The sequence below is a fragment of the Uloborus diversus genome, chromosome 5 (genome assembly GCF_026930045.1).
Source record: "Uloborus diversus isolate 005 chromosome 5, Udiv.v.3.1, whole genome shotgun sequence".
Lineage (NCBI taxonomy): Eukaryota > Metazoa > Arthropoda > Arachnida > Araneae > Uloboridae > Uloborus > Uloborus diversus.
The window spans coordinates 96,506,032-96,518,548 of record NC_072735.1 but is presented as its reverse complement, the minus strand read 5'-3'; the positions used below and the strand labels follow the sequence as shown (position 1 = coordinate 96,518,548).

General features: G+C 33.3%; 2 protein-coding genes across 3 annotated transcripts in view; one reads left to right on the top strand and one right to left on the bottom strand.

Moving 5' to 3' along the window:
* LOC129222130 (uncharacterized) overlaps nt 1-9,506 on the bottom strand; it is a 71,885-nt gene extending 62,379 nt beyond the window's left edge. For both annotated transcript variants that reach the window (XR_008580569.1, XM_054856580.1), the window contains exon 1: nt 9,444-9,506. The gene's annotated coding sequence lies outside the window, so the exon portion shown is untranslated. The remainder of the gene's footprint in view (nt 1-9,443) is intronic.
* Nucleotides 2,282-2,800, top strand: LOC129223030 (uncharacterized). The gene has a single exon (XM_054857593.1). It carries the CDS (start codon nt 2,282-2,284, stop codon nt 2,798-2,800), a length of 519 nt encoding a protein of 172 aa, XP_054713568.1.
* Nucleotides 9,507-12,517: the final 3,011 nt, after the last annotated feature.

Below are 12,517 nucleotides of genomic sequence, written 5' to 3'. Positions count from 1 at the left end.
ATCACTTTGGGACAAATACAATTTGATAACAATAACCGACTGATAACAATAACCGAAAAGAATCCAGGAGACACAAAATAATGTTTTTTTCCAATTAAGGTGCATTTATTTTGGCAACCTCAAATTAAAATCACAATGACTGAACTGAACGCAGTTTTAGATTATAAATTATTAAATTAACAGAATGGAAAAAACTGAAATATAAAAAGCTAAAGCTAAATTATGCAATTTTTAATCGCATAGTAATAGGTGAAGTAAAATATGACCGTTTTCCCTGACGTTCGTAAACCAGTTTCCGAGCACATTCAGCTTTTCTATCTTTTCAGCATGGTTTTGCTTGTTGTTTAAATTTTAATTTCACTTCGCTTTGTTTTCAATCTCGACACAATTCTTTAATAGTTTACAAAGTAATGGCAAAAATGGAGGTCCTACATCAATGCCTGCAACATGTCCAACGACTGAATTTTTTTATGTGCAAAAGAAAGTTTTCTTAGGAGGAGTCTATGGTCACTGGGAACGAACTTTCTGTAGCTTCATTCCTGGAAAAATTTTGAACTGCTATTGAAAACCACAAAATGCTACACAGAAAGTTAGTCTCGTCAGGGTTCGCCTATGTATTTCTGTTAATTGAGGAAAAAAACGGGGGGAAAATTGAAAGTTTATGAAAAAGTGATAACAATAAACGAAGAATCTGATTACAATACCCGACTTTTTTAACATGTGTTAACATACAAGTGTTCCGGGACTTCATGATTCTGATAACATAAAGCGAATGATAACATTAACCGTGATCACATTAAGCGGCACCTACTGTATTTTTCATTGCTATTCAAAGACAAATGCGCATTTTGTGGCATGATACGCAAGAACACACAATATAAGCTCGTACATTTTGAAAAAACACACTTTATGCACACATCTATTTTTAAACTCATGTTAGTCGCTATATTTCCCCCCAAAATGTGTTATTGAGGGATGAGTGGAAAGTGGTGTAAGTCAGAAAACGCTGCGTTCCATATCTCGGTGAATATTGATCGTACTAATGTCAAACTTTTTGTGCTGGAATTATTTTTCAATGGAGATTATTTCCCTAAACATAAGTTAGAGGGCCCTGAGTCCGTACAAAATGCTAAATTTTGTATTTATTGACTTTTTTTTAAAGTGAAAACTACTTTAGGCGCGTCGTGTATTTTTGAGGTGAGAAAAAACCATTCATTTCGCGACAGCGTCACCTGACCGACATTTGGAACACAGCGCATGCGTGGCATCTTTCTGCTTCTTTGCGAGCGTTGTTTTCGTTGAAATTACGAGCCTCGGTAGCGTAGTCGGCAACGCGTCAGTCTCATGATCCGGTTCCTGAGCAACCTTAACCTTTTACCTGCCGATGTTCCCAAATGGGAACATTTTTTTTTTTGTGAATTTTTTTAGTAACCTAATTATTTGTTAAGACTTGTCATATTTTCTGAAATGACACACAACAGTATGAATTTATTTTAAGTGTTCTTAATTTTTAAAGTACGTTTAACCTTTATCTTGAAATTAAAGTCAAATTTACTGAATTTCTGAACTTAGAATTTGTCTAAGTTTTTTTGTATCTGCTTTTAAAGAAAAAGATGTAAGAAATATTTTATTGGCGTTATTTAGTAGCCAGAGGGCATATATTTTATTTCAACTTAACAAAATGTTTCCAATTATTATTTCTTGTGAGTTATTTTCATAAGAACCGACACGTTCCCATTTGGGAACATCGGCGTTTAGAGTATAGTATTTGAGGGGGATTTTAGTCAATTGCGGAATTTGAGTGTGATTCCTCTTTATTTCAAATATTTTGTTGTGGAATATCTGTTTTGTGTTGAATATGCGTGCTCGGTTCTTTCATTCACGAACATACATTTTTTATCAATCAGCTTGCCCTTCACACCACTATTCTATTGTAACTATAGCCTTCACACCCGCCTTCATGCATTCTCTCTACTATAAGTAAATCGCGTTTTCGGGGTTGGAATTCTTGTTTTCTACCCTACTCACTTTCTATGAATTGTATGTGTTTCACACTTTTAAAATGTATCTCGTGACTGACGGGTAGATAAAGATAAGGGCCTTTTATGAACTTTGACCAGTCCCATTTCATCATTTCATTCCATTACTCGGCTCACGTGCGTTCTGTTTCTTTTAGCGAGTCTCATACGTACCAACGATTTTGTTTTTAGACTCAGAATAATGTAGTTTTAATCTATTTAGTGTTTTTGAACTATCATTCCGTATAAACAGCAATCTAGAGATGCCTCACAAGTTTTTAACGTTAGAAGCTGCGTTAGATTATTTCCACAGCTTATTCAACAGCGAACTTGATGACAAACACGAGCATGATCTTTGTATTTTGCTGCCTGATAAACACGCGAGTCTGAGTGATGAAGAACACATAAATGATGAAGCCTTAAATGAAGTTTATCCTAAAGATGTCTGCGGCCATGTTGACTTGATGCTTAGCGATGAAGATACAGGTTCAAATAGTTCAGATGATCAGCTTCACAATTCAGGATATAAAAAGGGAAACACAACCTCATGCTCGACTCCAGAAGCAAAGAAGCGGAAACAAGAACCCTATCCCAGGTGGAAAAAATATGCTAAGTTAGAAGAAAATCTTCTGGGTAAAAAACCCGAAAAATTGACTGGAAAATTCTCCGAGCTTCAGGCAATGGATCTCCTGCAGTTATTTTTCAAAATACTTCCTCTGGATTATATGCAACATCTAGCTGATATCATATTAACTCTCAGTGAAGGTGTCAAGCAGACCTGAACGTAAATCACATCTTCCTGTTCTGAATTTAAAAACAGATAACCATTGTCTTGTCCCCTTCACTCAGAGACGTTGTACGGTTTGTCAGAAGAATGTGCGAAAACGGGCATTGAATGTGAAACGAGACTCCGCTCATCTTGCTTCCCCCAATACCATAGACAATAAGAAAGAAAAAGTGTCATTCAGAAGAGAAAAGTATAATAGTATGTAAAATAAACAAAAATATTCATATTTTTTCATCCATTTCGAAGTAATAAAGTTTCGAGATCAATCCTCCCGTTTACTTCATTCCAAACGCCGATGTTCCCAAATGGGAACATCCTGAAATTCCTATTTAAAATTTTTTTTTCGCCAAAACATGTTTAGGTTAGCTATACTGGAGGTAAATTGAGACATTTAAGCAAAAAATTAAGAGTAAAAATTAAAATTTTGAATTACGGCGTTTAAAAGGTTAAGGACCGTGAGTTCGATCTTCATCCGGGGCATTACATTTCTTTTTCGAAAGTAAACATGGTTAAACTTATATAACATTTTTGAAGTGAAAACTTCTTAAGGAGTGTTGAGTAATTTTTGAGATGAGAGAAAAAACAAGGTTTCTGATATCGGTGAGATATGTGTTTGCAGTTGCTACTCTGAAAATGGACAGCTAATTTTAATGATTACTGTTTATCTGTAAGCGCGATACAAGATTTTTTATATGAAAATTTATTTGTTTATTCAAAAGACGCTTCTGCATTATTTCAAGATAAAACTGGGAAGAACTTTGATGATTTGTTTTTGATTTTGAGGAGGAATTTCAACATCAACGATGTACATTGATCGCAATCTAAGCACAAGGATATATAAAACTACAATTGATGCAATCTGTTTCAGTTCATTCTTTATTCAATTTCTTCATAAACTTCTACTAAATTCCAGTTGTGCATTTATTTTGGTAAATGGTGAGAACCTATGTTCGAAAGAGTGGATAAAGGATAACCTCCAAGAAGCACTGTTTTTTTTTTAACAATTGGAAAATTAGCTGCCATCAAGGTGATTTGGCATTCTGAAATGAGATCTTACAAGCTATTTAAAAGGTATGCGAGGTTGGAGATATTCATTTAGTAGAGCTACCGTGATTCATCATTTTGCAGAAAGAACACAGCGTGTTTAGATGAATGGGATGATGATGTAACAGAAATGAGTTTAAGATACCCCAAAAATCAAATTTTTATTGGCTGAAAAAATCAGAGAACATGAAGGAATTAGCTATTTAGAAAAATCAAGAAAGGAGATTTAGACTTTAGCTCGTGTAATATATGAAAAACGAAAAAGGTAGAGAAGAGGGACAAATCAATGTGTAGTAGAGAACTCGGTGTAAAACATTTGAAAAACAGGATATAATGCTTCTGGTACTAGTTTTGTACGTGTATTCGTACATAAAGGGATAGAATGTTTGAAAAGAACAGAAGAGTTCAAATTTTCCACATTTTCACTCTCCCACAGCTAACCGTGGGTCGAAGAAAGAAAAAAATTATTTTTCCTTTACAAATTAAAATTTTAATGTACAAGGACATGGTTTTTCATAATATATTTTTTTTATGTAATTACTTTACCTTCTCTTTTTTAACTCCTGGCACACAAAGGAAGGGGGTTATAAGTTTGACGTGTCTAGCATCTGTGAGTCTGTGTGTGGCACTGCAGCGCCTAAACGGATGGATTGTGAAAAACCTTTTTTTCTTCGAAAGGAGATTTGATCGAGAGTGTTCTTAGCAAGGTTGCGTCTTTGGATGACATTAGTTAATGCAGACATTAATTAAAAACCTCTAAAAGGTTTTTCGCGATTTTTGCAGTGAAAACATAGTTAAAACTTTTAAAATTTAACACCAAAATAAAGAGAATTTTTTTCCGCGTCTGATAGAATAACTTTGGAACTGCCATGTTTCATAGAATTTGAATTACAACCCAAATTCAAAATAATAGAATACTAAAACTGTTTAAACAAAACTAGTCCCTGAGTCGGGAAAAATGACTGCATGCAAATTAAAAAGAGTAACACACGTTATTCATGAATGGGTAAATTAATTTTAACAACTTTGCAGATATTAATTTAACAACTTATGGATCATTAACACATTGGAAAATTATATTGATTTTTATATAGGTCAAAAAATTAGAATAATCAATTCCTTCAATGTGAATTTAAAAAAAAGAGGCGAAAATATTTACATGCCTGTTAACCGAAAGTTTGTCACGGGTATGAAGCTTGTTGCCCGAATAATTTTACGCCATTTTAAAAGCCCTTTATTGCTCAAAATGGGTCTTCAAGGGGATACATATAGGAAAAACAGGAAGAACGTACTATATCGTTGCTTAAAGCTAGAAAAAAAAACAAAAAAAAAAAAACAATCCAACTCAATTCACATGAACGTTTTACAATCTACAGTATATAAAATTTTGAAAGGAATATAGAAGGACGGACCAACTAAAAAGTAACCAAAGTAAATGAACTAGAAAAATTAACAATTGACAGATATGACCCAAATTAAAGTGAATCGTCCAAAATAAACGTTGAAAAATGCTTCTTACGTCCATTAGTATTGGAAAGAATCGATAGTTTTCGTGTCCAAGCCAACTACATTTGGACAGTTGCAAAACGTACAGTTTCAATTGCGGATATACGAATTGAAACCAAAGATAAATATAAATCAGAAACGTGCACGACTCTCCTGGAGCAAAGAGAAACTCGGACGGAGGCAACAAGGTTGGAAAAGTATTGTAGTCAGTGATGAATCTTTTTCTGAAATATCTGTGAACAAAAAAGGTGTTCGGGTTTGACGTTTAAAAAGTAAAGCGTAAGAGAAATCTTGTGTAAGACGATCCCTCAAATTTGGGACATCCTTTATGGTATGTGGATGCATGAGAGCTGCTGGAGTTGGGCAATTTTATGTATCTTCGCAGCAGTGATCACAGTTATCTTTCATCAAAATTCTACTCCGTGTCACATCTCTATATCGACTCTTAGATTTTAAAACGAATAAGTAAAGGAATTTCGGTATTAAACTGGCCAAGCAATTCTATCGATCTAAATACGATCAAAAATTTGTGGCACCGTCAAATCTAAAGAAAGCGGTTCTAACCTACTGTCCACCAATTAAATTGAACTCGTAGCCGCATTGAAAAGGGTATGGAAAGTGTCAGAAGCGATGAATGAAAATAGGTGGTAAAATCCATATGTGAAAGGATTAAAGCATTTTGATTCCAACAAAAAATGACGCATTCAAGTATTGATATTGCTTTTTTTGAAAATGTTTTTACCCATTTTAATTTGATTATTCTAATTTTTTGACTCAATGTAAACCCTCATCATTATAAACTTTTGGATTAATTATTTTTTATAAATTATATTTAAAATGAAATGTAGAGTGTAAGGTCTAAGAAAGGTGACACGCTCATTTAAATACCTAATTTGCACCTATATTTGGTTAGAATATACTTTTTTCCAAAAAGTGAAAAGTGTTCTATTATTTTGAACTTGGGTTGTATAACGATTTTTTAAAGCAGATTTTAATAACTGCTAAGCCTTTATTCACGCGATTGATAACCGAATTCATTGTTGGCCGACAACATAAAGTAAAGAAATTTCTTTACTCTGTGGTCGACAAGGAAATAAAACGCACTGATTTAAAATGTTTATCTGTGGCCAATTTCTATTTAATAGCAAATAAAATCATTGATTTTGAATAATATAAGGCTTTTATAATTATTTTCAATTTTCCTTCTTGATTCTACAGTTGCAACTCAGTTGGGAGGGGGATGGGTTAAAATTTTTAATTTTATTGTTGATTGCCGACTTAGTGATGTGCCTAATGGAGAAGCCTCTTTTTAACGCCCGACACGCAAAGGAAGGGGGTTATAAGTTTGACGTGTCTGTGTATCTGTGTGTCTGTCTGTGGCACTCTAGCGACTAAACGGATGGACCAATTTTGAAAAAAAAAAAAAAATTGATCGAAAGGAGAGTTTTCTATCCATCTTTGGATGACATTAATTAACCAAGATATTAATTAAAAACCTCTAAAAGGGTTTTTGCGATTTTTGCAGTGAAAACATAGTTAAAAATTTAATGCCAAAATAAAGAGAATTTTTTCCCGTGTCTGATAGAATGTGTTTGGAACTTCCATGTTTCATAGAATTCGAATTATAACGGTTTTTAAAAGAAGACTTTAATAACGGCTGAGCCTTTATTCACGCGATTGATAACCTAATTCATTAATGGCCGACAAGGAAATAAAGCGCAATGATTTAAAAATGTTATCTGTTGCCAGTTTCTATTTAATCTTCTTTACTAATAACAAAGCTGAAAGTCTCTCTGTCCGGAGGATCTCTGGATGTCTGGATCTCTGTGACGCGCATATCACCTAGATCGATCGGCCGATTTTCATGAAATTTCGCACAAAGTTAGTTTGTAGCATGGGGTGTGCACCTCGAAGCGATTTTTCGAAAATTCGATGTGATTCTTTTTCTATTCCAATTTTAAGAACAAAAATATCATAAGGTGGACGAGTAAATTACGAAATTATCATAACGTGGAACGTAACATGGGCACAAGCCAATTAGCGAGATATCAAATTATCATAACGTGGAACCGTAACATAGGTACAAGCCAATTGGCGAGAAAATTCACCATACATTATTTGTAAATATACAGGCGAACCAAAAGACCTTTTAATTTTTCTATTACGGGCAAAGCCGTGTGGGTACCACTAGTAGCAAATAAAATACTTGACATTGATTTTCTTTACTCTTTACTAATAATAAAGCTGAAAGTCTGGAACTCTGTCTGTCAGGATCTCTGTGACACACATAGCGCCTAGACCGTTCGGCCGATTTTCATGAAATTTGGCACAAAATTAGTTTGTAGTATGGGGGTGTGCACCTCGAAGCAATTCTTCAAAAATTTGATTTTATTCTTTTTTTATTCCAACTTTAAGAACATTTTCCCGTGCAAAATTATCATAAGATGGACGAGTGAATTACCAAATTATCATAACCTGGAACCGTAACATGGGCAAGCCAACTGGCGAGAAATTCACCATACATTATTTGTAAATATACAGGCGAACCAAAAGACCTTTCAATTTTCTTCTATGGGCAAAGCCGTGCGGGTACCACTAGTTAATAATATAAGGCTTTTAAAAGGATTTTCGATTTTTCCTTCTTGATTCTACAGTTGCGACTCAGTCGGGGGTTTTTTAAATTTTTAATTTTGTTTTCGCTACACTAGAACAAAATTGCTTTTAAGTTCGAGCATACAAACCAGCAATACTGAAAAAATATTAATGGGAAAAAGTCATTCTTTCTTTATGCGCAATTCATTTATATCAAAATGAAAGTCCATACCATTTTTTTTTCTTAATAAGGATAGATATCAAGATAATATGTTTTACCTTTCAAAAAGTTTCACCTCAAATAAATTTTAAAACCAAAAAACTTTATAATAAAATGCAAATCAAAATACAAAAAATGTTTTTTAATTCTAAAGACTATTTCTATAAGCTTGAATCGTACTAAAAAGTATGAAATAAACCAAGTATATGATATCTTGATTTGCAACAAACAAAAATTGAAGTTGATCGTAATATATGTATGTTTATGTTAATTCTAAAGCAGACAAAAAAAATTAAAATTAAAAGTTTGAGACAAGAAATATAGACGGTATAGTAAAAGCTATTCTTACAGAGCTGTATACCGCCTATTTCCTCTTTAAATGTTTAGTTTTAAATTTATTGGCTGCTTTAGAATTGACATAAACATGCATATTTTTAGATCAACTTCAATTTTTGTGTGTTGCAATCAAGAAATCATAAACTTTTTTTTATTAATAATGTAAGGCTTTTAATAGGATTTTCAATTTTCCCTCTTGATTCTACAGTTGCGACTCAGCCGGGGTTTTTTAAAATTTTTAATTTTATCGCTGCTTGTATAGTCAATTCAGACAGATGAATCATGCGGCTAAGAGGAACTGTGTGTTTTTTTCCTTGTGACACATGGTTGGTTCTCTTTATCTTTAATCTTGTTAACTAACAAAGTGCTTGCTCCTTACATTAGTGTTTCAGTTCATCTCCTTATTTCATTCCTTTCTCTCCTTTAAATTAGCGTGAGATTAAAATTATTAACGAAGATTATACGCATTGGTTTCTGAATGAAAATATAATTTGAATTTCATTAATAGTGTAACGCTTGGGCCCAACTTATTATAATCACGAGCACCAGACGATAATGGCCAAGGATTTATCCCCTCAAGTGGGGCAAGTGCGACCCTGAGAAGAAGTAACATAAAACAGGTTAAAAAAATATGGTTTATTTAACACATCATATTCTTGAAAACCTAAATAAAGGATATAAAAATGAAATTAAAAAATTTGGTTCATATACAAGATTTTTCAACTGAGCGTCATCCTTGTGAATGTGATCTTTGAAAATTCGGGCATGCACTTATCCGAGTTACCTTATGTTAATCAACAGTGGTTAAATGACATAACGTTTATAACAAAATCACAAAATAAACGTACTCAAATTGACTTGATACATAATGTATTAGTATAGGTATAGAAAGAAAATAATAAGCCATGATAAAGATACTCTTCAAAAGTTTTCGACTTACCTCTTATCTATCAGCAGGAGAAAGTTGTTATCGCGTGTATCGAGTTCCACAGCAGAGCGCTGTTCTAACGATTATGGTGTTGTAGTTGCCAGGCAACGTGTTTGTGGAGGAGAAGGGAAAGAACTAGATTATTTTAGCCTAAATATTTTCAAGCTTTTAGAACGGAACCATATCAGCCGAAAGTTTGCTATCCGACTATTGGAAAAAACTTTAGCAGCAAACATATTTGTAATGAAGACAAAATTTACAATAAAATTTCGTTAATAAAGCGACGGCCCACCAATGGATTTTCCGAAGCAGGGGCTTTTTTATAGTATGGTTAATTGCCTACGGTTATATATATATATATATCAGTGGCGTAAATAGCAAGGGTGGCACCCGGCGCTGCACTTTTTGGTGTCACCCGCTACAAACGCAAAAGAAAAAATTACATTTTATTTCAAAACATGAAATCCGTGCAATTTTCATGAAACAACTACATTTGTGTTAGAACGAGCTTTTAAGTGGTCTAATGTATAAAAAACAAATAAAAATGTAGAACCGGGGAGTTGTCTCCGGGAAAATTTTCAAATTTGTAGCCTTAAAAATGGATTTTAGCTTCATTTTCCCCAAAAACTTGCAATGCCCAATGTGACCCCCCAGACGGGTGACACCCGGAAAGCACTTTTAAGGCACCCTATTTTTTCTCTAACTAAAGTGATTTCTTCGTATTCTTGGTAAATGATAGTATTTTCACAGTTTATGCATTATCATCTCTTCATACATGCTTCCTGAATATCCCAGGGACGAATGAGAAAATATAGAAAATAAATTTTAATTAAATTTAAAAACTAGGACAGTAGCATAAGCGAATATTGAGAACAAAAAAGTTAAACAAGGATTTAAGAACCATCTACAGCGATTTTGTAGGGCATCTTGTTATTTTGTAGAGCAAACCAATATTGCGTGTAAAAATTATTTAAAGAAAACATACCTAAGGTTTGTTTAGCAGTAAGTATATGCAATATACCAAACAGACCGGTTATCACATCCAGAGACAGCAGTTTCTTTTGTGTTAGTATTTTAATAAGTTAAAAAACTAGTATAAAACTAATTATTAGAATTTAATTAATAAAGCATAAACTAAATCAAAGGCTGAGTACAAATAACTTTTATTTCCCATTACCACATACGTGATTATAATGTTAAAATAGCAAAATATAGTAATATTAGAAAAGACTGAATGATATTAAAAGTTTTAAAGTCGGTGAAAGTTTCAAATTTTAAATTATTATTAAAAATTACAATAATACAAGAGAAAGGAAAAGAAAAAAAAAAGCACACGAGTCTGGAAAAAGATTCGACAGGAAAAATGGATATTTATGCAATGGGGTCGTTTCCAAAATTTTAAAAGTATTTTTTTCTGAATAGAGCATGCTTAAAAACGTAGGATCTGACCATTTTTTTTAAATAATTTGTTTAAGTTTAATATTTTTAAAACATTACTGAAATCTGTGCGCTCTCATTGTTTACGCTTCTGTCGTGTGACATCACAAATTATGAAATGCCATTCTGTGTTGCCAATCACAGAGCAAAATATTTAATTCACATCTTTACTCACGTGTATTGGCAACGATATGGTTGATAGCAAGCGCAATTTTGATTAGCTTGTTGATTATCATAACGTGGAACCGTGGTAGAAACATGCGCCAAAATGCATCATTTGTGACGTCATAAGGTCACGGCTTGCTTTCAAAATCGGACATTTTAAAAATTAATCAAAAAATAACTGTTGGGAAAATGAAAGTATTTTCTGGGTCCATGTTATTTTTTTCCTCATTCTATCAATTTCAGTGACTAAAAGTAGTACTTTTGACTGAAGGAAACCACTCCATTGCTTGAAAATGCTTCTTTAATGAATTTTGGCGAGAAAAGCGAAGGAATGTATAGCCTGGAGCAAAGGAGAGTCAGAGGTGACATGATTCAGTTGTTTAAATTTATCAAAATGAAAGATGTTAACGGGTTAAGTTTTTGCACAGAAAGTAGGACGAGGGGTGATTGTTTTAAGCTATTCAAATCTCAGGCTAACCTGGAAATTAGGAAAAATTACTTCTTTATTAGGGTCGTGGGCACTTAGAACAGTTTACCGGAAGAGGCGGTAACGAGCAAGGGGGTGGATAGCTTTAAGAGGGCCATCGATCTTCATTGGTGACTTATAAACTGAATAGGACCAGCCAAACTGGGGCCAGAACCTGTTGCTGGTCGTCACATTTGTATTTGTATTGTGTTTGAAATTAACTTCTTTGCCGAGTTCCAGTTTTTGCAAATGGAATCAACTGGAAATAGAAAATGGGAGCAAGGAAAGCTTTTTGAAAATACTTGATATTAATTTGAAAAGAAAAAAATCAAAATCATTAGCAAAATAATGTTATTAATTCAATGAAATGTCAAATTTCAGTAAAAGAAATCTACAATGGGATTTGAAATATTAGGAAAATATATTACTGGAAAAAAAAATTGAGAAATTTTTTTCATTTTTAAAGACTTCCTTTAAAATAAAAAATAACGCACCTTGTCAAAATAATAAAGAATTTTTGTTCAAAATAAAGCACTTTAATGGGGCCCTTTGTAACACACACTAAAATAAAGCACTTTAAAGATTTTCAAGGACTCGTTTGAACCCTGCGATACAAATATAGAAAACTAAAAGCCATTTTACAAGATTCAAGCTGTCGGCATGTTTAAATTAAAAATTTCCCTTCCTTGTCTACCATGAAAGGGGTGTGAACAGAGAGTGACAAATTCGGCAGTCATTTTAGATTCCTTCTTTTAGCATAATTTCCATGCGCAAAATCATCATTTCTTGGGAAAATGTGGCCGTTTTGAACAGGAACCCTTTGCTTCTCGCTGTCTCATATAAGTATATTTTACATTCAATGTTATCGTTTTTAGCTATAATTTTAATGCTTGTGCGAGTTTTACTCATATTTTTTTAGTTATTGTATACACTAGTCTCCTTTTTTACCTATAAGTCGGATTATCCGCGGTTATCGTGCCACCCTATTCCGCGGATAATGGGGTCGTTTCCAAAATTT

Coding starts and splice junctions, on each gene's coding strand:
- LOC129223030 (XM_054857593.1), top strand. CDS start 2,282: ATGCCTCACAAGTTTTTAACGTTAGAAGCTGCGTTAGATTATTTCCAC.